This window comes from Rhipicephalus microplus, chromosome 7 (assembly GCF_043290135.1).
Source record: "Rhipicephalus microplus isolate Deutch F79 chromosome 7, USDA_Rmic, whole genome shotgun sequence".
Taxonomy (NCBI): domain Eukaryota; kingdom Metazoa; phylum Arthropoda; class Arachnida; order Ixodida; family Ixodidae; genus Rhipicephalus; species Rhipicephalus microplus.
The window spans coordinates 119,045,930-119,070,110 of record NC_134706.1 but is presented as its reverse complement, the minus strand read 5'-3'; the positions used below and the strand labels follow the sequence as shown (position 1 = coordinate 119,070,110).

Genomic DNA, 24,181 nt, shown 5'->3' with positions numbered 1-24,181 from the left:
GGCCCATCTATCACCAACATTTCGACCACCCGCACTCCACGTCACGGAAACCACGCGCACCTACCGGGTCACGCTACCCCTCGCCGGCCTCTGATCGAAGTTTGACGCCACCACCAGCTCCCCGTGCCCCACGATCGCCATCGCCACGGCGACGCGCACGTACACCGCCGCCAGAAAACTAGTCGATGCGGCCAGTGGGGGTGAAGCCACAAGATCACAGGTGCTACCTACAGATACACCCCCGTCAGCGTTTATGTTGAAGAACAAAGTTCGTGTAATGTCGATTGAGTGGCTCCTATGGCACTTGTGGATACAGGCGCGACAGGCTCGGTGATGAGTTTAAATTTTAAAGAACCTGCTTGGACCAAAAGTGATGTTTTGCCTGAACCGTGGAGTGACATATCGTGGTGCAAGTGGTGACGTGTTGTGTCCAGTGGGATAATGTACTGCGGACGTCTCGCTGTGTGGCAAGGTGTTTTGCACAGTGTTTGCGGTTATTCCGCGGTCTACGCATGACGTTATCTTGGGTATTGACTTCTTGTGTGAGTGTGGGGCAAATGTAGACTGCAGAAGTGGGCATCTTTCTATACACGGTACTTTCCCAACGTCACTCTTGGAAAATTCCTGTCCGGAGGAATGCATCTTTTTCGTCTCCATGGATACAGTCGTTCCTGCATTTTCTGCTGTGTGTTTTTCCGTGACATGTTCCAGTAACAACTGTGGCACGTTTGACGCCATGCTCGAACCGATTCCCTCGGCATGCCTGAAAAAGAACATTATCATTCCCCATTGTATAGTGTCAGTCGTTGGTGGACGGGCAGGTGTGTGGACAATGAACAGTTCCATGAAGCCTGCCATTCTGCCAGGCGGCATGAAACTTGCAGTATTTAGACCCGAGTCATGTATGACGCTGGTTGCGCTTGTTGATGCTACAAGCCAAAATGAACATCTAGGCTTAGAAGGTTCAGAAGAGGCCCAATAGCTACAAATGGTCAGCAAGTCACTTGACCAAAGCGAACGTCATACACTGCTCGACGTTCTGTCTAAGCACTCGAAAGTGTTCGATTTTTCTAAATACAGCCAAAGGCCCTTAATCCCAGCGTCCCGGATACGTCATCAGATCCACACCGAATCGGTGCATCTCATTAGGCAAAACCTTACCGAGTGGCACCATCGGAGTGCAAGATCATCAACGAGCAAGTCCAAGAGATGCTGGAAAAGGGAATAATACAGGAATCGGCGAGTGCATGGGCTGCTCCCGTAATTCTAGTGAGGAAGAATGATGGTACGTGGAGATTTTGCGTTGACTACCGCCGACTGAATTCTGTTACAAAGAAACACGTCTATCCACTGCGGCGCATCGATGACACTCTAGACTGCCAGGATTCCGCGTCTTACTTTTCATGTGTCGACCTGAGATCAGGTTACTGGCAAATTCCGATGTCCGCAGCTGACAAAAAAAAGACGACATTTGTTACGACCGATGGACTTTACGAGTTCAACGTTATGCCATTCGGATTATGTAATGCTCCTGTGACATTCGAAAGATTTATGGACTCTATATTGCGTGGTTTAAAATGGCATATATGCATGTGTTACCTTGATGATGTCGTAATTTTTGGGCGTACGTTTGAGGAGCATAACACTCGCCTAGACCTCGTGCTCAGCTGCATTGAAAAATCTGGCCTTGTATTGAATTTAAAAAATGCCACTTTGGCGAGTGACAGACATTGGTGTTAGGATATCTCGTCGACAAAGATAGCATTAGACCTGACCCACAAAAAACAGCGGAAGTTGAATCGTTCGAGCGTCCTAAATCTGTGAAACAACTGCGTAGCTTCATCGGGCTCTGCTCGTATTTCCGCCGGTTCGTACCCAAGTTTGCGGATGTCGTTCACCCCCTGATGAGCCTTCTACGCAAGAACAGCCCGTTTCAGTGGACCTCCGAGTACGATGCCGCTTTTCACAAGCTGAAGTGTTTGTTAACTTCGCAGCCAATACTTCAGCACTTCAATCCTTCGCCGCCCACGGAAATTCACACAGACGCAAGTGGCATCGGTATCGGTGCCGTTCTCGTTCAGCGTTGTGGCAAGAAGGAACACGTTGTGGCCTACGCAAGTCGTTCTTTAAGCAAGCCTCAACGCAACTACACAGTGACCGAACAGGAATGCCTAGCGGTAGTCTTTGCCGTGCAACGGTTTCGCTCATACATCTACGGTCGCCCGTTCACTATCATCACAGATCACCATTCCCTGTGTTGGCTGGTCAACCTTCGTGACAGATCTGGCCGCCTCGCACGATGGGCCATTCGTTTGCAAGAACATGTCTTCACCATTTTATACAAGACTGGCCGTCTACACGCTGATGCGGATTGCCTCTTCAGAATGCCGCTACCATCGACGGATTGTGAAGGCGATAACTTTGACCACCTTATCGCTTCTCTGTCATACGGCTTTCCCGATGCCGTGACTTTCGCCACTGAGCAGCGTAATGACCCAAGCTTGAAAGCTATCTTCCCTGGAGCAAGAAATTCATTAGGCGAAGGCTGATTCTGGGTCCGAAATGGTCTTCTTCAGGAGAGAAACTTGTCCACGCCGAGCGCCCGCTTTCTGCTAGTTGATCCTGCGTCTCTCCAAACGTCTGTTCTGCGTCTCACGCATGATGACCCCACCTCTGGCCATCTAGGCACCACACGAACACTTAGTTGCACGAAAGAGCGGTTCTATTGGCCGAAAATGAGCAAGACAATTAAGAATTACGTGGCCAGCTTTACGCAGTGCCAGAGCCACAAGCGGCCCTCCTCGGGTCCACTTGGTCACCTGCAACCTGTAAAGCTTCCCGGTTTCCCTTTTGAAAAGGTCGGCATTGATCTTATGGGACCATTCCCACGCTCCTCAAAAGGTAATCGGTGGATAGTTGTATGCGCCGACTACCTGACGCGGTAGTGCGAGACGGCTGCCTTATGCTCCGCCACGGCAGTCCAGGTTTCAGAGTTCCTGTTGAATTCAGTCATCCTCTGACACGGACCTCCTCGCGTGATAATAAGTGACTGTGGACGACAATTTACCGCTGATATTGTCGAATCATTACTTCATTTGTGTGCTTCCAAGTTCTGACACTCAAGCGTATCATCCACAAACTAACGGCCTCACTGAGCGCACAAACCGAACGTTGATCAAAAGGTTGTCAATGTACGTCTCCTACGACCACAAAAACTGGGATGAAGTATTACCATTCGTCACGTACGCCTTGAACACGTCGAAACACGAAACGACAGGCTACAGCCCTCTCTATCTGCTCTACGCTCGCTCACCTCGACATACGCTGGACACTATCTTTCCTTTTGTCGTCGATGACGATTTAACAAGTGCGGAAACTTTGTGTCGTGCGGAAGAGACACGTCGACTTGCCTGCCTACGTACACTGGCAGCGCAAGAGTTCTCCAAAACTCGCTACGACAGTCAACACAGGCATGTAACCTATGCCCCCGGTGATCAAGTGTGGGTATGGAACCCAATACGCAGACGTGGCTTGAGCCAAAAGCTACTGGCACACTACGCCTTTCTTTTCGTGATACTTCATCGTCTCAGCGAGGTCAACTATGAAAATGCACGCGTCACCACTAGTGGCCGACGTTCATGCAAGACAGAGGTGACGCATGTTGCCCGCCTGAAGCCGTTTACACAAAGGATGCAAGAAGGACTCGCCCAGAGGGCTTTGTCTGAGACCGGAGGAATGATAAGAAGTATCACTAGCAGGAAAAACAACGGAAGCGCGGGTAGAGAATGAAGACAACGTTGCCTCCACTGCAATCCCTCTTAGTGGGTACGAGCCATGGCGGTGGAAATCATCATCATTATACGGTGATCGCGGAGTCAGTGCCCATTGAAACCCCCATTAATTTACCTTGCCCTGTGTAACAATATGTATTCATGCCAACGTCACTGACTTTCCTCTGAATCAGCACTTTTGGATAATTGCAACAACCAAAAAATTTTTGAATTGCTGAAAAGATTCCTGTTTCTTGATTTGGGTACAGGTTGTTTCATTATTAGATACATTATTTGTTGATGGCATTTTCTCTGCGCTTGAAATTGCCCGGTAAATAAACTTTTATTTTCGCCCTGATGAGAAACAAACATTTGCCTGTCAATTGAAGGTATTAGTTTATTTAAAACTATATCGCAAACACTACGGCAGTTACTTACCAAGGGGCACCCTTTGATCTACCAAAACGAGGCAGGTACAATTGCAGCATGAGTGTAGATGTCACAACATAAATGGACGATATAATGTAATAAAATGAAAAATTGGGCGAGTTGGTTGGCGACCTTCTTGGTAGCATTTCAGCGAGCATACAGTGGACGAAAGAATGGAAGGCTAGGAGCGCTTGTTTGTCACCTAGCCTTCCGTTCTCCCGTCAGCGCACCGAGATGTTATCAAGACTAAATCGACACCTGTAAATATCCATTTATCGAGACGAAAGAGTAACTACGATTGGCTTGCTGCAACATCGTTCCAGTGGATAGCAATGTCAGAAGCGAAGCTGTCAAACTGTAGGCCTATAAACGTCAGAAGCAGAATACCAAGGCCCAAAAAGACTGATTACGAAGAAACTTAAATTTATGTCTTGTAAGCAGACAAATTCTGTAGTCAGGAAAGTGATTGATGAATCATTATATACTATTGATACCCCTAGTTAGGTAGAAATGTGCAATCACTGGACGAGAATCCGTTACAGAGGTTCGTCCTTTCAATGCGCATGGTCACCGCCTTCACAAGGGCGTTTAATTTACAACTTCTCCATGTCCACTACGAGAGGCCGGACGGGTGGCATAATCCTTCTTTGAGCTGTCATGTTTTAACGAGAACTAGTGCACACCTGTATACCACTATTCGCAAACACATGTCTCACGAAAAGGACCTGTGTCGACGTACAGCCGTGGCCACGTCTGTGTAGAGCGCTCGAGTTGCTGGTTTTTGCTCTGCGGGCCGAAACCTTGAGGCAGTTTTTGGCTTTGAAGTGATGTATCACGAGCGTGCACAGCCTAGTTGTCAGGCTGACCACGTCAGAGCCTGATACCGCCCCAAGGTGTCGCCCCGCAGAGCAAAAATCACCTGTTCGCGTGCTCTACACAGACGTGGCCACGGTTGTACTCAATCTATGGTCGTGCTGCCACGTTATACCGGATTCCTTACACATTTTATGGACGAGGAGTGTCACCTGTGGCCATCACTTCGTTGTCGCTGCACCTGCTGGTAAGAGCACCCGGAATAGAAGTTGGTGACTGGTGTTGGCGAGTTCCTTATGTTGCTCCTAAATCTAAATCTTGGGGCTCTAAAATCTTGCCTCCATTGCTTATGCGGCTGCCAGAGCCAGAATATCGCATACAAGGAAGAGTAGTGTACTATCGTCACGTGCAAACGCTGTTAGCGGCTCTCCTGTCTTGCAGAGACGCAAGCTTGACCTGTTACCCATGTACAGCAAGGTTCTTACTTTAGATATGAAGACTGAAATCCCCAGTTTTACAATTCTTCCTAAATACATACTTTATGGGTACAGGGCTATATTTCTTTCCAAAGATGAAAATGTACCTGTGTTTTACCTGATGGTCGACTGTAACAAAAAGATGGTATCTAGAGTGCATTGAGCAGCAAAATATAAGTAAAAACAATCGGAATTAGCACATGGAGCAGCTATAGGGGCCACTGAAGACGCCACGTGAAAGAAAACCTAAAATAAGTGCTGGTATAACTGTTGTACCTTGCTTTGGACAGAAAACAGGACGGTTGTAGTGTGATCACCACTTCACTTATTGTTTATTCGCATATATTTAATAATTCAGCACGCAATAGGAGCACGAGCGTATGATAAAAGGTAACAACAGCAGCTAGCCACCTGAAATTATTATGAATTTACAACTCGCATACAGAGAAGGTTTCCCAGCCTCACTATCATAGGGGTCTCCTGAAGTTAGTATACACAACCAGAATAAAATTATGTTCGCCACAACTGTATCAACTTGCTTTCAATCACGCACCATAAAAAATACAAGCATAGCCGGATTGACAATTAGCAGTGTGAAAAAAGGTCTTTTTTCTCTATATATATTTGATAATGGCAGGTTCTGCGTGATGCCTTGATGGAGAACCAGACAGCAGAGATGTACGCGGAGGTGTGTAAGCCGAAAGTGCTGGCCACTCAGAGCCTCGACGAGGTGTCGCGGCAGGAGTGTCCCGAGCTCGACCACTTCGTTGTCTTCTCCTCTTTCTCTTCTGGCCGTGGTCAAGTTGGTCAGACAAACTACGGCTTTGCCAACTCTGTCGCGGAGCGCCTGTGTGAGCGAAGGGTCGCCGACGGGCTTTCCGGTGAGATAATCTGCTACTGTTTCAAATGTATGCGTTGCACTACATGTAAACGCTTGCTCGGGTGATAGGATTACGTCACATCATCAGTATTTTCACATGGATGCTTCAAAATGTGCTTTCCTTCAAATAGGAAGAACCAGAGCAGTACGGAAGTGGTGCCATGAGTACTTCTATCGTTAGGCCGGCGCTCAAATTTTACGCTACATAGCTACTAAAAAAGCGTTGCCTTCACTTGAGCAGATGTTAAGCGTCCTAATGAAGGCTGTGGCCAAGTATGCTGTAGTTCAAAGCAAAATTCTAATATTATTACACCCTACCACCAGAAACGCATCGGGAAATGTGTAGGTTAAGAAAACGGAAATACATCTCATTTAAATGATGAAACAGATATATAGAAAGGACCGTTTCGAAACTCTACTCATATAACGGATTTAGTTTGTTAGAAAAGTATTTACATAAAAAAACACGCAATATAGGTATACGGAAGTCAGTCCTAGCCTTGAAGGAGACAACTGCACTTGAGGAAATGTTCTCTCAAACACAGCCTTGCCCTGAATACAGATCCTTTCCTAATTTAGAGACGAACTTACAAATGGTGTGAAATGTGCATGCAGTAGTTGCTCTGTTAGCGGCAAAATGTGTTATATTTAAGTATAACTGTACGTTCATACTTTAATAAGGGGCTCTACAACAGTGCTCTGGCAATGTGCTAAAATCACCAGAAAGTTTGATAGAGCTGTTTTATAATGTATATGTGATACTAATGCTGTTATAAACAACTTTACCGAAATTATATATAACAAAAGGTTGTGATAAAAATTGGCAGATCCCATGTCCTGTGGAAATCGATAAAACGCAAAGCGCGAAAGATGAAGGATGATGTATCATCTTAAAATCAGCGCAACATTACAAGGCACACCTGAATCATGCCAAAGATGTCATTCATGTCATGATTACCATGTTTGTATGAGTCATTTCACTTCGTCGTCTATTCACGCCACGTGACATCAAGTTTGGTATAATTGGAGCGAGCAAAACGGCCGTGAGCAGGCGATGAGCGCAGCGTGTAGTCATGTTTTACACCACACGCATGTCATGGTTATAATGTTTGGACGTTTCATTTACTTTCGTCGTCTATTCACGTCATGCGATGCCAAATTTGGTATATGTGCAGATAGGGAAACGGCCGTGAGCACGCTATGAGCGTAGCATGTATTCATGTTTTGCATGACAGGCATGTCAGGGTTATCTTATTCACATATGTCATTTAGCTCCATCGGCCATTCACATCACGTAATATCAAATTTGGTATATGTGAAGCTAGCGAAAGGGCCGTGTGCGTATCATGAGCGTGGTAAGTTGTAACGTTCTTACATGACACTCATGTCAATATTATTATGTTTACACCAGTCATGTACTTTCAGCATTCAATGACGTCATGTAACACCAAATTTGGTATATGTGAAGCTAGCGAATGACCACGAGCGCACCATGAGTTTGGCGTGTAGTCATGACTACTCATACCATCAAAATCTTGAATGAATGTCATGAATTCCACAATAGTGTCTCACACTTATGCTCGTCAAGCAGTCATGTCATACCATACAAGTTTTTTTAAACGTCATGTGAACAAAACCAACCCAAGAGCACGCAAGACTATGAAATGTAATTTATGACGTTCTTGACATGCAGGTTATAAGTTTCGTATTATGAATAGTCAATTGTGTTTGTTATACAGTCATGTTGTGCCATATCAACTTTCGCACCTATGCTATCATCGAGATGGCTAGGAAGGCTAAAAATCGACGGTGGTTAGATAGATAGATAGATAGATAGATAGATAGATAGATAGATATGAAGAGAGCACCAAAAAAGCTTTCAGTACGTAATAGCAACGCTTCGAACTTTAACTTCTTCAATTCACTTTGTTAGAGCACGCCCTCCTTGTAGCCCCCTCTCATCATATGGTTTTGATTTTCTTTTTGTTTTCACCTTTATACAACCTCTCTTCCGTTTAGAAACGAATAAGGTATTTGTATAAATTTGCAAAATCTGGTCATTGAATTTAGTACTTCAGGGTACCAAACACAAAAACTACAACTCTCGAAATGATCTTCTCTGCGCACCTTGTGCAATACGCTATATTTTGTGTCCAAGAAACGTGGTAAGACTCATGGTGTCGTGTAGTATCAGTGTCCTGGTACGTTTGATTTTCCTTTGTTGTGTTTATTATCAGTAGCGGTAGTTTTCTAGCATTCACAAATTAACGTGAGCGTTTGCGCTAGTTGGTAGTTCATTGTGAAGAAAAATTTCCATAGCGGGGGAAAAATAAAAAAACCTCGAATGCACAAAAGGGGAGTTGACGTGGACGATCGCTGACCTTCAACTGATATTTTTTTTAATTCTTGTCGGAAATTTTGCGGCTGTCATTCAATACATAGGGTTGTACGAAAGTTTTCTGTTCAATGATTTTGTCAGAAACAACCTCGACATATATTTCTCAATCTGTCGGTACAATCCTCGAGACCACAATACCCCGATTTTTCTCATGCAGAGCAATTGTTTTCAATGAGCTGAATACCCTGGAAGTCCTTGCCAATACTTGTAACGACGAAACTCTTCATAATAAATATTTGATTGATATCGACGTTTACAAGCTTTTGTTTTCAAAAATTATGTTAATATGTAGGCGGAAGTGTTGTAGGCCCGTGTGCTCAGATTTGGGTGCACGGTATATAACCACAGGTAGTCGAAATTTCCAGAGCCCTCCACTACGGCGTCTCTCATATTCATATGGTGGTTTGGGGACGTTAAACTTCACATATCATCGAAATTATGTAAATACAATATTTTTGTGTGTCCAGGCTTGGCCATCCAGTGGGGCCCTATTGGAGAAGTTGGCGCGTTCCACGAAAGTATGCACACGGAAACGCAATTTTTCGGACTTTTGCCACAGCCGATAAATTCCTGTTTGGCTGTTATGGACTACTTCCTCAGTCAAAAACAGCCCATCGTCTCCTGCTTCGTGAAGAGTACGAAGTCATCAACACAAGACGGCGGCGAGAAGCGAAATCTTGTTGAGAGCGTGGCTCGCATTCTTGGTGAGTTTGCATGGCCTTTTGCTTAGGTAATTGGTGACTGTATATAGAAAGAGAGAGAGGGATATATGTTTTAATAGAAGGTAGAGAGGTCGGCCTGATCTAGTTCGCTCTATAGTCTGCTACTCTGCACTGGGTAGGAGGGACAGGGCGAAAAAAAGAAGTGAGGAGTGAAAATTGGGAGAAAAACAAGTTTTCACATATAAAATAACGGTGCATCGCCGTGGATTCACTACAGTCTATTGTTTTAGCAAGCATATCACAACCATATTACAGTCCATCTTGTTTGATCGCACGTTGCTGTCCAAATATCGCTTTCACTTGGCGTTGCCACAGCGATTTCTGTGAGCTTTGAAGCGAGCGTTTTTTTTTTTTGTTGCGACATGTAAAGTAGGCAGTCACAAAATATATGCGCTGTTATTTCACACACTTGGCAACATTCACAGTTCGGGCTGTGTGCACGGCGGAAAAAGCGTTCGTAGCGGTGAGTGAATGCAACTCCCAGGTAAATGCGTTGTAGTAGACCGGAGTTGCATCGTTTCATGCAAGCCGAGCGGCGAAAAGTTATCTCAGGGACTGTTTCTTGCACGCACCTGTATGGATGGTCTGGCTGCGACCAATAAGTTGCTGAGCACTCCAGAATACGCGATATCCATAAAGGATTAACGCCACTTCTAGAAAACGGCACTTTCACGTCAAAGGGGGCGTTACGTACTTCGACTATTGCTTCAGTGTCAGCAAGCTTTTGGCTGTCATTTCCCAGTGTCCATTGCAATGCCATCTTGTGGTCGCATGAGAGAAAATGTTTAATGATTTTTTAAGATAATTTAAAATGTTGTGCGCTCTTTAAGCAAGTGTAAATGTCTGCAATGCGAAATCTGAGTCTGATAGTACCCCCCGTTTACGAGGTGTCCGGCAGTACACAAATAGGATGGCTTTCCGTATAGCAACATGTTCTTCAGCTGTTAAAGATGGTGCCCTGCCGCGGTGGTCTAGTGGCTAAGGTACTCGGCTGCTGAACCGCAGGTCGCAGGATCTAGGCCCGGCTGCGGCGGCTGCATTTCAGATGGAAGTGGTGATGTTGTAGACCCGCGTGCTCAGATTTGGGTGCACGTTAAAGAACCTTATGAGGTCGAAATTTCCGGAGCCCTCCACTACGACGTCTGTCATAATCATATCGTGGTTTCGGAACGTTAAATCGCACATATCAATGAATCAGTCTTGAAGATGGCTTATTGCCTAATTTCCAATTTCGACAAGAAAGCAGTCGAAGCACATAGTCACATAATCATCGATGTATACGGGAATAGAATTGCCATATTCTTGAGCCAAGTGTGTCCTAATGAGTAGTTTGAGAGCAGCGAGAGTAACAATATGCTGTAAATCCTGCAGCTGCGACTGAAAAAAACTGCCTGTGGACGTGATGTACACATTGCGTCATCTGTTTTCGCGTTGGATAATGTCTGTGTACCATAATGAATATTCTTATTGGCAATAATTCCGAAGGATGTTATAGTGATGCGGCCATTTTGACACTTTTTAAGACGAAAACAACCTGTAAGTGCTGACCTCGTGCAGCAATGAGAACGCATCGTGTTCTGGTCAAACCTTCGAACTTAGATGTTCTGGTCAAACCGGCTAATGAAGGCGGCGTCATCGCAAAAGTTGTCAGTTTGGTAAACTCACGCTGATTGAAGATCATGTTCAAGGGCGACTCTCTTCCTTCACACGTAAAGGTGGGCCACTTTCGGCATTCTATGCGACCTTTCGTACCGAAGCCCTTGCAGTGTCATAAGTGCATGAAGCTGGGCCGCGTCAGAAGCGTATGCGAAAATAGGATGGTGTGTCCTCGTTGCGCGGAAGCCCTATCTGCGGATGACTGCGAAGCAACTACCCTTAAATGCTCGAATTGTCATGGGTCACATGCAGCTTCGTCAAAAGAATGCCCGAAAATCTAAAGAGAAAAAGCGGTATCGAAACAAATGGTCAGAGACAATTTCTCGCATCGAGAGGCTGCCTCGGACGTCCGAAAGAGGCGTCATCGTCGCCGCAGTTCATCAAAGAATGCCGCAGACACTGCATCGACAGCGCCACTCCACCGCCCTTCTCTTCCACCACCCTTGCCTCGCAGACTAAAGGTGGCCAGCGCGGTCAATAAACCAACGAACAGCAGTGTTGCAGAAGTTTGGCCTTGCCTTCATTGCCGAAATCACAGCCAGCAGGAAATTTCAACTGCACATCGACAATCACATCCCTCCAGCCTGTCGCTGACAAGCTGCATGAGGAGGAAACAGAAGTCATCAGAATGTTCCGAACACTGCTGGATGCCATGCGAAAGCTGTGCAGCAGTCTGAAGTCTCCACTCACTCAGAGTGCACAACAAGTACTGGATGCTCCAAGTCCAGTATTTGCAAGTCTCCAGTAGCAACCATGACACGGCCATTTTTCTCCTTCCGCAACGAGGTCTGACAAGCGTCGATACTGCAGTGGAACGGTAGAGGCCTGAGATCCCGCATATCTTCATTCCGTCAGTATATATTCATGAATCGTATGTAATAGTTATATGTGAACCAAATGTGCAACAACCTCCTAAACTATCAGGATATGAATCTTTCGTTTCTTCATCGTGTGAGGAACGCAGCAAGGTGGTTGTTTACATTCGCACAGATTTCACATATGTGCATCACGCAGTTCAACCGCATGATTACAATCAATATGTCTGCTTACGTGTTAAAAAGAAAAAAATGTCATTCACACTCATTGGTGTCTACATATTACCATCTGGACAGTTTAAACAAGACCGACTACAAGACATACTGACAACAACTATGGGCCCATGCGTTATAACTGGAGACTTCAACGCACATCAGTTAATCTGGGGTAGTTAGACGATCAACGCTGAAGAAAGAAACCTCGGGTCATTCGCCTCCAAGCACGACCTATGTTTCTTAAATGATGGCAGCCCTACATACCTGCGGGGCCTTAAGTACAGCAGTTGCCTTGATTTGACTCTGGTATCCAGAAACTTCTGGTCGCAAGTGCACTGGTTTTCAGACATCGAAACGCATGGGAGTGACCACATTGCAACTTATATGCGTATAAAAGGTCTTACTAACTGCTCTCCTAGGACCACAATGCGAAGAATTGATTGGTTCAAATTCAAGCGACTCATGGGAAATACATCCAGTGAAGACCCTGACCAGAACTTGGAGGTTTTCATCAAAGAGGCAATGCGGGAAGCTTCCTGTCTCCTCCCGTTCACCGGCAAGCGTTCAGATTTCGACGTTGAACTGGAAAAACTGTGTGCGCTTCGCCGAAGGGCAGAAGGGAGATACAGATGGACGAAAGCAATATGCGACTTGAGGCTGGCACGATGAATACAGAAAAATGTCCAACGACGTTTAGACAAACTTGAACAGGAACGCTCTAAATCATTCTGCGAATCATTGGATCCCCAAAAGCCATTGTCACGCATCTTGAGCACTATTCGCGGCCTGCGCTCGACTCTCCAACAAAGACATCCTTTCATGGCTTAAGCTACAATTAGGCCACACCCAACTTGAAGTGGCAAATTAGTTTTGTACGCGAATCGCTAGTGTGTCCTACTTGTCTGCTGGCAACGTTAGGAGTGTTATCCCTGAACCCCGCATCTCCGAAATGGACAATCTTTTCACTATAGAAGAACTTGACGCATCTTTGGCGGCTTCCCGACAATCATCTTCCCCAGGACTGATGGCATCACCTTCGCCGCTCTAGCCAACCATCAACAGAAGGCTAGGGGACACTTGTTATGCTGTTACAACCACTCATGGCAGGCGGGCATTGCTCCCCAGGATTGCAAGATAAGTCGACTTGTGCCACTACTCAAACCAGGAAAGTCACCATTTGATTTAAAATCAGTTCACCCTATTGCCCTCGCAAGTTGCGTAGGAAAAGTCATATAAACGATGATGCTTACATGCCTAGAATGGTACCTGGAGTGCTACAACGTATACCCAAACTGCATGACGGATTTTCGGCGAGGTAGGTCATCTCTTGACAACGTGATTAATTTCACTACATTTATCTAGCGACAGAAGAGCCTCAAGCGCATACAACTGGCACTCTTCCTCGAAGTCAAAGGGGCTTATGATAACGTAACACAAAAAGCCTTCTTAGACTCGTTTGAAGCTGTCGGAATCGGTAGTCGAATGTTCAAATGGATCCAGAATTAATTGAAGAGAAGGTCCTCCTTTGCGCAAACCGCAGATGTACCTACCACCAATTATTATACCTCACGTGGTGTCCCTCAGGGCGCAATATTAAGTCCCACTTTATTTAACCTCATGATGGTAGGTCTTCGTGAAACTTTGTCCAGTACTATCCTCATATCTACATATGCTGACGATATTTGTCTATGAACTTCGGCTGTAACTCATCTACAAGTACGTGCAAGAGTCCAGCAGGCTGCCACCCTGACATGCTCATATCTCCGTAAGCAAAGTCTTTCCGTCACAACGAAGAAATGTGCATTGGTTGCGTTTGCTCGCAGAACCATGACACGATACCCCGTTACCATCAATGGACAAAAAATTCCATACCAGAAGAACCATCGCTTCCTGGGTGCGATGATTGTTAGGAACCTTTCATGGAGTGCCCACCGCAATTACCTGAAGAGAGGCCTAACATGCATCGTCCATATAATGCGGTTCCTCTGCAGAAAATCTTGGGGCACATCGATAACGTCAATGATACATCTATACAGGGCACTGTTTCTGTGATTTTTGCGCTACAGCTTGCCGTTACTGGTAAGTACGTGCAAGACGAACATTCGCACTCTCGAAAGTCTGCAACGAGAAGCACTACGCCTGTGCTTAAGATTGTCGCGATGCACCTCAACCTACGGGGCAATTATGATCGCAAGAGAGCATCCGATTCAAACATACATCACCACTGACAATTTCAGAGCCCACATAAGACACCTCTGCCGAGTTCCTGGTCACCATGTTGCAGTGCTGCCACTTCAAAGACCATTAGCGATGTTTTCAAAGAAAATTTTTTCCCCTAGAGAATGCCTTCCTTTTGGCTTCACTCCAGCAACAAGACCAGCGTCATCTCCGTGGTGCCTACAACAACCACAGGTGTGCCTCACTATTCCGGGAATAACGAACAAGAGCCGTCATTCAGCAGTGATTCTACGACGTTGACATTGTCGCTACTCAACAAAAACTACGGACAGAGGCTCCACATTTACACCGTTCGATTGGTCTCGGCTGACAGCTCCACAGGTGCTGTTGTCATCCCGACGTACCAGGTCACTATAAAGTTCGAACTGTCACATAGGACAACATCCACAGCAGCGGAGCTTGCCGCCTTACGTGTTGCTATACTTTATATTTCGAAAGCCCGACCTAAAAACTGGGCTGTGTTCTGCGGCTCCAAGGCATACCTTCAGAGCTTGCAATCAGCTTTACGACAAAAGGTGCATCAACAACTAGTGAATGAAATAAGAAAAGTGCTTCATGAATTTTCGATCGAAAGGACATGACGTGGTGTTTCAGTGGTTACCGGGACATTGTGGTATTGTCGGTAACGACCTTGCTGATAATGCTGCATGATCCGGCGACGCGGACGCCCAGACAACCCCAATTCCATTGTCGATAACCGACTCTGCAAGGGGCCTTCACTCCTTCGCAAAAACTATGTCGGACACTTGGCTGAGTGACCCCAGTGTCGGAAACCGCCGCCTACACAAATTGGACCCATCGAAAAAGCTTCAAGTTCTATCAAACCTCTCCCGCCAGGATGCAACTTTACTGTGCCGCCTGTGGTTAGTAGCAGCTTTTACGAAGGCGTACTCCTTTCGCACAGACATGGCGGGTAGCTCCCAATGTGAATCGTGCGACCCGGACGAGACAATAGAACATCTACTGTGTTCATGTGAATGCTTTGCGAGCGAATGCAACTTGCTACCCGAAACGTAAGAGACAGTAGACGGTAAACCTTTTTCCGAAGAGAAGATCCTTGATTCATGGCTCTATGCGTCGCAAGCGAGCAAAGCGACGCGTGCATTGCTAAGTTTTCTAACGATGACCGGACGACGCAACTACTTATAAGCGTGCAATGGACAAGGTCACATCTACATACACGCTTCCTTCCACTTTTCTCTCTCTTCTCCTTTAATCCCCTCACCTCTTCTCCCAGTGCAGGGTAGCAAACCGGACGTGCGTCTGGTTGACCTCCCTGCCTTTCGTTTCTTCCCTCTCTTCCTTCTCCTCCTCTTCCTCCTCCCTGTTCCAAGCAAAGCCAGATCGCACTCTTACGCAAGAGAGTTCGTGCTTGTGTAAGGGCCTGGGTAGGATGCTGAGGCCTCTCCTCCTTACTCTCTCTCAGCAATCATGCGATGGCGTTGGGTATTGAGACTCTACAGACGCGCGACGAACGCACTTACTGCCATATGACGTGGTAAGAAACCAACGTGGCGTGCTCCAAAAAGAGTTCTGGACGAGTAACAGCAATATTACATTGTCAATTATTCACGGTTCGCTCCATTTGCAATGACGCTTCAACATCTACCAAGGTGCCCGTGATGAAGGGTACTTTAAGTCAACCCATGCGCTTGTCATTACACTCATGGTTTCTTTTACTAGGAGACGGTGTAACTTTTTATCATTTCCGTCATTTTTATCATTGTAGCGTCTAAATATACCTAACCTAGGAGAGCCAAAATTATAAGTTTACCTTTCGCTCTCCAAAGTACCAGCACCACAGTAGGTAAGTAACCTACGTTTAGCACGGTTTGGCAGAACGCTAAGAACGCAAGTGGAGAGGCGTACCCGTGATGGTAATCGCCGACGATTCACAACAGAGTATTACCAGTAGCGGCTTGCCTGGATGACTTCCGAAGTGAATTTGTATCCTCGCCGAAATGTTTGCCACTTTGGTCGAAGCCAATCAGGGCCCAAGACGTGCACGTGCAGTATCGTGTAGTGCCGCAATAAGGCGGCGCACCCCCAGTGCACATGTGTACTTGTCCATACCACGGCGCACCATCTAGGCGGCAGCGCCTTTGGTCCGAACCATGGAAGTTCCGAACCACCGCCCTCGCTGGCAGCCTCTCAATATTGAAAATATGCTTGTCCCTTCGCATGGTACGGGATCGGTCTGAGCCTATTGTCCACTAAACCTTGGCGGCAAGCTGCGTGGTTTCTACCTAATCTTAGAAGCTCTGCGGCTGCAATGTGTTCCCGCGGTATCTAGGACTCCAATTGCGGCACTACCGTAGGGGGTGCTATAATTTGCAGCTTCACACAAGGTAGAGTGAAAGGCCTAGTGTCCGCTTTTTGTATGTTCTCTTAGTGCAATTATTTTACCTGTGTCACTCAGAATTCATTGGCGTTTCATATACAGAGGGGTATAACTTTTAGATGACCGTCATGAGTACTTATTTGTGGACATGCACCATTTGAAGAAGTTATCAATAGTGCTGTTTACAGGACGCCACAGGGCATGCGAATTTTATGTGGCCGGCATGCTGGATGCCTCGGATATCGCAGCTAACAAATTGTTAAATATAGGCAGTTCTAGAACATTTGCAGGTAATCACTGCTTTTAGCATATTTAGGGCGCAAACACACGAGTTGCCACTATCTTTGAACAGGTCAAGAAGGGGCGTAGGTATTAATGTTTTTTGTAGGGTTCGAGGGGCACGTCATCTACGTCAAGTGGAAGACAGACAGACAGATATGGCTGAGTGTTATTTTAGGTTTTCTATGCCATGTCGAAACAATTCTGAAGCGGAGAGAACAAGCACAGTGTGCACTCGCCCCCCATCCCCTAGCAACGCCACCTATGTTGTGATAAGGCGAGAAAGGTGTCTGAAGCGAAGAAACAAATACACATACATTCATCATCTAAAGCCAGTATGCGTAGTTTATGAATATCGTGACGCAATCCTGGTCATATTTCATGCAGGCGTCAAAGATCCGTCCAAACTGAACTCGTCTATCAGCCTCGGTGAGTTAGGCATTGACTCCTTGATGGGCATCGAAGTGAAGCAACTGCTGGAGCGAGAATACGACGTGACTCTGTCCATGCAAGAAACTCGGCAGCTCACCATCAGTCAGATAAAAGAGATCGGTGAAGCAAGCCAGCGTCAACCACCAGCGCTTGAAGCATCAGTTCTGGTTGATGTAGAAGGTACGTACTTGTTAAAACACAGATTGGGTAATTGAAAGTCCACAGCACTCACGTCTCATGCCAAGGCAGTGCGTCCCTCGCGATGAATGTGAGGTACTGCTCTCTATGTAAAAATAATAAACTGTGGGCCACTACTCGTTCAGGAGGTAGCTTCACTTTCTAAAAGAAGGTGTACGCAGGAAAGAAACATCTGAATCGGGCCTAAAACGTTTTAAATACCAGGTTATATTGGAACTACCACGTCTTTTTTGGCCGTTAGTGTATCGTTTTGTATACAGGTACGAGACCAATTCAACTGAATAAAGCTGAAAAAAGTATAAAATCTATGAACTTACTCCCTTGCGAATTGCAGAAATATTCTTTTTGCGTTCTAACCAGTAACCAAAGGCCCCGGGTGGTCAGAAACGCATTTCATTGCAAAATCAAGCAACCAGTACCTACACAACATGTTCTTCTTAATCGGCTCGCTTGCCGACCAAATGCAAATCTCTCGTGTCGCGCTGGTAAGAGAACGACTACTAATGCGCACAAACGTTCCTCTGTATAGAACTGCACCATCAAGCAATGTAAACACCAAGCTATAGATATTTATTTCTAATCAACGCTTGTAAAAGCTGCCAATTTTCTGTCCGCAACACCCCCTGCGCATTCCTCCAACAGACTCGCAATTCTGCATTATGCGCATTATGCATTATGCGTTCGGTCGCAATGCTGCATTTTGCGACCGAACAGGGACACAACGCTGTGGTTCAGGGGATAACATGTCATTGCGGTGTGTCCGGCAACGACATCGCGGATGAAGCCGCCAGAAAGGCACACGTACAAAAAGACTGCTTCCATACTTTTATCTCAGATTGACTCGGCTAAATACTCAAGTTGGCGCAGAACATGACCCTCCAGAGGGGGCAGTCATCACAGTTCGCACATCATCAACTGTATTTTCTCGACCCATCTCTACGTTGCAGCTACCCTCTGGTCTTTTTAGGGAGGAGGGTATGGTGTTGTGCCGTCCGCGCCTGGGTGTAGCCTTCACCAATGCCTACTCATTTAGGATTGCAATGGCCGATAGTGCGGAGGGCAAGGACTGCGCCATCAATGAGACAATTGAATACCAGTTATGTTACTGCCCAGCATACACAACCGAGAAGCTTTAACTGCGCAGTGTTTTAAATCAACTGGACAGAAGTGATTTTACTGTCGATAAAGTATTGGGACCATGGCACTACACATCCCAATTCTGAAATGCAACGGAAGCGCTGTTGCGTTTTTTCAAAGACACCGGCCTGTTTCATCGTTTGTGATGTGAAACTGTTACGCGTCGGCCCAGTCAGTCAACTTTTCTCTCCCCCTCTGTAACTTTCTTTCCCGTCTCTCCTTCCGCAGTGCAATGAAGCCTACCGGGGCTCAGCCCTGGTTAACGTACCTCCTTGCCTTTCTCTCTATGCTCTCTCTCTCTCTCTGATGAATGGATGTAAAAGGTGTTGAGCAGCACATGTCATGAAAGAGGATGATTGTCCAGTGGCCGCTACATGTTGGGAAATATCGGTTTTCTTGCACTTCTATCAAACGATAGATGTGCGCATAGTGCCTCTGTCGAGCCGTGCAGTCCTACGTGTGGCAGCGCATTGCTAATTCATTGTTTTTTTTCTTTCCATTCTTTTTTTCTCGGCTTTCGAACCCTCTTTTGCATTCTGCCAGCTCTACGAAGTGCACCACATAGCATTTTACTAAACCTTTCAGCCTTCGGACATTGTGTGCTTTCTGTCTTACACACTTCCTAAGAGTTATCTTGCTCTACATCATGTATGCAGCTCACACCATTAAGTCGTTCGCAATTGCATCTTAATTTTCACTTAGTGTTTAAAAAGAATAACTGTGGTCACTGCAGGTATATTCACAAAAGGTGTATTCACCGCAGCTGCTCACTGCAGTCGGTGCAAATCACAATATCTAAACACTTTTTCTTCATTTTAAACTACAGCAGTTTTAACACACTAGTGAGATTATCGAGATAAAAATTGGTATGTATAACTACCTATTCTCTTTCTTGTTCGTTGCCAGAACTGGATCAAACTGTTTCAAGTCCAGAAGACAGATGGGTTATCTAATATCACCCCCAACCAGGTGCGAGCCCCACCATGAAACCATCAGGAACCGACTGGTGCACCAACCGAGGTCATCCACCTAATGATGTTCATCACATATGCTGAACATTATGAATACGCCAATATTTTACGACATAAACTAGCCACGAAACAAATAAATCCTTTCTGCAACCATTCTCGAACGAACTTTTACATACCGTTCTGCTCTTCATAAAAACCAGCCGCCAGACGAATAGTAATTGCAGCACCTACATGTCAGTTTTACATTTCTGCGTCTTCGAAGGCTTGTTTCGCTCTGAAATTTGCCCGGTCGTTTTATTCTCCAGATTTAGAATCTACTGTATAATGCCCTGAAGTGCTATGCACTACGAAATAATAGCGAAAAGCCGAAATATTTGGTTGCCGTAGTGCCGAAGTGGTTACGGAGCTCGGCTACTCAACTTGAATGTACGAGTGCGATAATGGCCATGCCCATCATATTTTGAGTAAGGCGGCGTGGTAGAAGCCAACGTAACATAAAACCTCGTGACAATAAAATTTAAGGTAATAAAAATCACCGGAAGCCCAACAGTATAGCATGCGCCATGTTCATATTGTTTGGAAACCGTAATTCGCGAATTAAATTATGGAATAGGAAAAACATGAACGGAAAACTAGTGCTTGCCACACCTTACATGTTCTAAATGCAAAGCATTTCTCAGTGAACTTCGACGACTTTGAGCGTATCTATCTATCTATCTATCTATCTATCTATCTATCTATCTATCTATCTATCTATCTATCTATCTATCTATCTATCTATCTATCTATCTATCTATTCATCTATCTATCTATCTATCTATCTATCTATCTATCTAGCCGCTTACGTTTGGGTGCTCCGGTGGTCACCCCCTTAACTTTGCGAGAACCAAAATTAGCATGGGAGGGTAATATAGTTTGACAAATATGACGCGCTGGTCAAAATATGAAAAATGTCACGATCCTGTCGCGTACGTCGTCAAACACTTCCCGTCAGACAGTGGCACATACTCAGGGGCAGGTATGTGCCGCTGGTAAGCGGGTATGTGCCACAGGTGATTGACGCTTAGTATCTACCCAGTAACCATGAGAACACACATGGGCAATTTTAACGCGTGAGCGTTAAGCAATGCCCGACATTGGTAGCGTCGACCCAACGTCAATGTTAATGTCAGTGTTAAAAGAAACCTGGCATATAGAGCATTGGCCGCCGAACAAATGCAAATAATAAATTTCATGGTCCCAGCAGGAATCAAACCCAAGCATTCTGCGCGGCAGTCAAGCATTCTAGCACAGAGCTACGCCAAGTCTCGGAACTACTTTTCAAATAGACCCCAATCTTCCTGAAACATCAATAGTGGTTGCAGTGCTGTCTACCCGATTTTATAAACATTACATATGTACTCCTTTCATACAGCCGTCACGTCGAGATAACGTGGATTGTGGTGAGGTGCCATGTGCTGAAATTGGTTTAAGTAGCAGTGTCAAGGGCCAGCATATTCGCGATAATCAGCGCTTCATATCAGCTTTTGATGTTGCTAAAACATATTTCCAGCTGACATTGTTGTGCAAGAGAAAAAATGGTTACATAAACATCTGCAACTCTTCAACATATGTCCCTGCGTGCAACATTTGTAGATATATTCAGCGTCATTTCTTGACGTGAGGTTCAAAAGAAAAGGCAACACGGTGACCTTCCCTCCACGTGCTTCGCATGAAGTTGATTCACAGTACGTGGGATCTGCTGAATTTTTTGGAACACATCAACACGCAAATGGGATCTTCATGTGTGAATAATTACATTATTCAAAATCATGAGAGCACGTAAGTTCATTTTTACCCTAAGGTATATTACCTTACGGTAAATACGGCTACCATAGTGCTAGTTTTGCTGAAAGGTAACGTCCTTCATTCCAGCGGCCAAGGAAATTTGTTACAAGGGACTCAGCAACGCGAGACAGACGTGCGATTTTCTCTGTGATGCGTCGTGCGGCGTCTGTCACAAACCGACCGCTCAAAAAAGGGCGTGCCGCCCAATTTTCGCGACGAAGCGCCGAGAGGTCAACAATAAAAAAAGAAAACAAGCATCCAAAGACTCCCCGGGCACGCATCCCTCTCCCCTCGGAAGTGTAGGTTCGCCGACGAAACCTCCTCGCATCGGCGGCCGAGCAAGCCCTCGAAATTCCTCGATGGAAAGGGTTGTGGTGATGTCGGGTTGAGTCATCCGTCGCGGACGGCCCTCGTACCGTCTCGCGCTTTCCCCGAGCCTTCGCTACGCATTGCGCCGATGAAATGACGAGAATTTTCTGGAATAGCGCGCGGAAGGTATTTACCCGAGCAGCGGAAATGGGAGATCAGAAGAAGACGGAAGTTAGCGCCAGAGCGCGTAGGGATTCCGTCGTGTAGTCGGTGAAGGTTTTGTCCGTAGAGACAAAGCAGGAGAAGAAGATGATTTTCACCTGAGGGGTGACGACTCGAGCTACAGGCAAGTGTGTGTGTTTATCGCTATCGAGTGAGGACGCGTGGCAACATCTGCGTGTGTGAAGCCTACGTGTTTCCGGCGAAGAAGTTTGAAGCTTGGAGACTGGCCAAGTAAAGACGCGAGGTTTCCTGGAAGAGAAGCTTCGGCGAGGTTTCCTGGAAAAGAAACTTTGGGGGCAGCGGAACGACAACAACGCTGGACTTTGAGTGAGTGATTCTCGGAAGAGTATCATCCAGACTTTTGTTCAAAAAACTTTGGACTGAATAGGTTTTGTATCTCTTTAGTCTTTAAGTGTCTTGGTTGTTCAATGCATGCGACTGCATTGTAGTGCGTTTTGTTGTCTGTGTTCGTTGTTTCAAGTGTGGCTGATTGGACTGTGTAGTACGTTGTTTGATTGGTGACATATTGTATGCAACTATTGTGGAGTGTGCATACTTGTGTATTGTTTTTGATATGACAATATTGAGAATATAATTTTGTTTTGTTTATCAACTCTCGGCTCTGGCTTGTTCTTTGGGCCACAGCCAGCGTCCGGTGGCGCTCCAAAAAGGACCACTTCGAAATTGTCCACGCATTCGTGGTGCGGTTCGGGGGGCCGATACTTCGGCCCTTAGAATTAGCCCGGAGATCGCCTCCCGAATTAACGGGACCGTGTGACAGCGTGGCATGGTGCGGCGTGCAGCATGCGACGTTTTGAGACACATGGAGCAAAAACTGCTGGTTCGCCGGATAGTAGAGGCTCCGCCTTTCACAGCGTTGCCTGACCAGCAATGTGTTTACAAAAGAGAAAGTACGTAAAAGTCCTCTCTTTCTTGACTTCAGCATAACGAAATATAAAAACAAACTCAAAAAATTGAGTTACTGCAATCTATTCTGAGAAACGTAGTGAGTTTGTATACGCACGTATGTGTAACTACCACTCAAATGAGAAGGAGTCGCTTCAAAATATTGGCAACAGTGGCGGTAGTCAGCGTTGTGTCGTGTTTGACTAGAAAGACCTTTCACTCTAGTTGGGCTGCCTGTTATTGTTGTTCGCGGGTCGCCGACATGGTTTTGACTAAGCGCCGAAAGCGACTGCTTCTGTTAAAGAAGAAGGTCCTTTCGGCCCAAATGATGCTGGAGGATCAACGCCAGCGGAGGTGGTGGGTGCGCCCGTCATGGTGAACGCGGCACGCCGAGAGTGAATTCTTCACCACGGTACGTATACCAGTTATCGCATTACCGCTAATAAATTACATTGCTAGTTGCGCACGCATTAAATCATTGCTCTGCGCGTTAAAACGAAGCATAATACTAACTCAAGTGGTTCCTCGTCAGAACATGAAATGTGCATTGCGATTCTACATTTTCTAAGAAAGCGTTGTTTGAAAACGCTTTAGTCTCGTTTGTTTATGTGATTTTAACGTTCTTCAAAAGTAAGTTGATCATCGACAGTGCGGGTGAGCTGTCAATTAAAAAGTGTTCGTGACGACAAAGGACACACGGCAGCACCTCACTCCGCGTGGACCAATCAATAATTGTGAATGCCTGGTTATCAGGCTCATTCGAGCCTCCCCCCCCCCCTTTTTTTTCATATTAGTGCACAGCCATCCTGTGCTCAATACACTGCTTGCTCCGATAAAAATAAATATTTCATGCGTACCTTAATTCCATAAATATTCATCCTAAAAGTGAACCACTTCTTTTATTATTCAGATCAGCCTAAATCGATTTCACCTTGCATAGAAGTCGTATTATGCCGGCCACATTTTGTTGAGGGCAATTCCGGGCAATCAATGCACAGCTACTTCTTTTTATTTACTTAAAGTTATTCGATTGTGCTTGTGACTGCCAGAGATATGATTTCTAATTTGGTCATCTGAGACTGAGTCTGGAACATGCATGAAGTAATCTCCTTGGCATGTATGGAGCAATACACATGCAATATACGC

General features: G+C 45.8%; 1 protein-coding gene across 2 annotated transcripts in view; it reads left to right on the top strand.

Moving 5' to 3' along the window:
* LOC119185144 (fatty acid synthase-like) overlaps positions 1-24,181 on the top strand; it is a 234,243-nt gene that overhangs the window by 150,264 nt on the left and 59,798 nt on the right. The window contains exons 23-26 of one of the 2 annotated variants that reach the window (XM_075869606.1): positions 6,126-6,369; positions 9,234-9,470; positions 17,421-17,645; positions 19,707-19,928. In XM_075869606.1, coding sequence (XP_075725721.1) covers positions 6,126-6,369; positions 9,234-9,470; positions 17,421-17,645; positions 19,707-19,753 — 753 coding nt within the window. In that variant the 3' untranslated portion in view covers positions 19,754-19,928. Of the gene's footprint in view, positions 1-6,125; positions 6,370-9,233; positions 9,471-17,420; positions 17,646-19,706; positions 19,929-24,181 lie in introns of those variants that run through there. The other variant, XM_075869607.1, reaches the window with a different exon arrangement.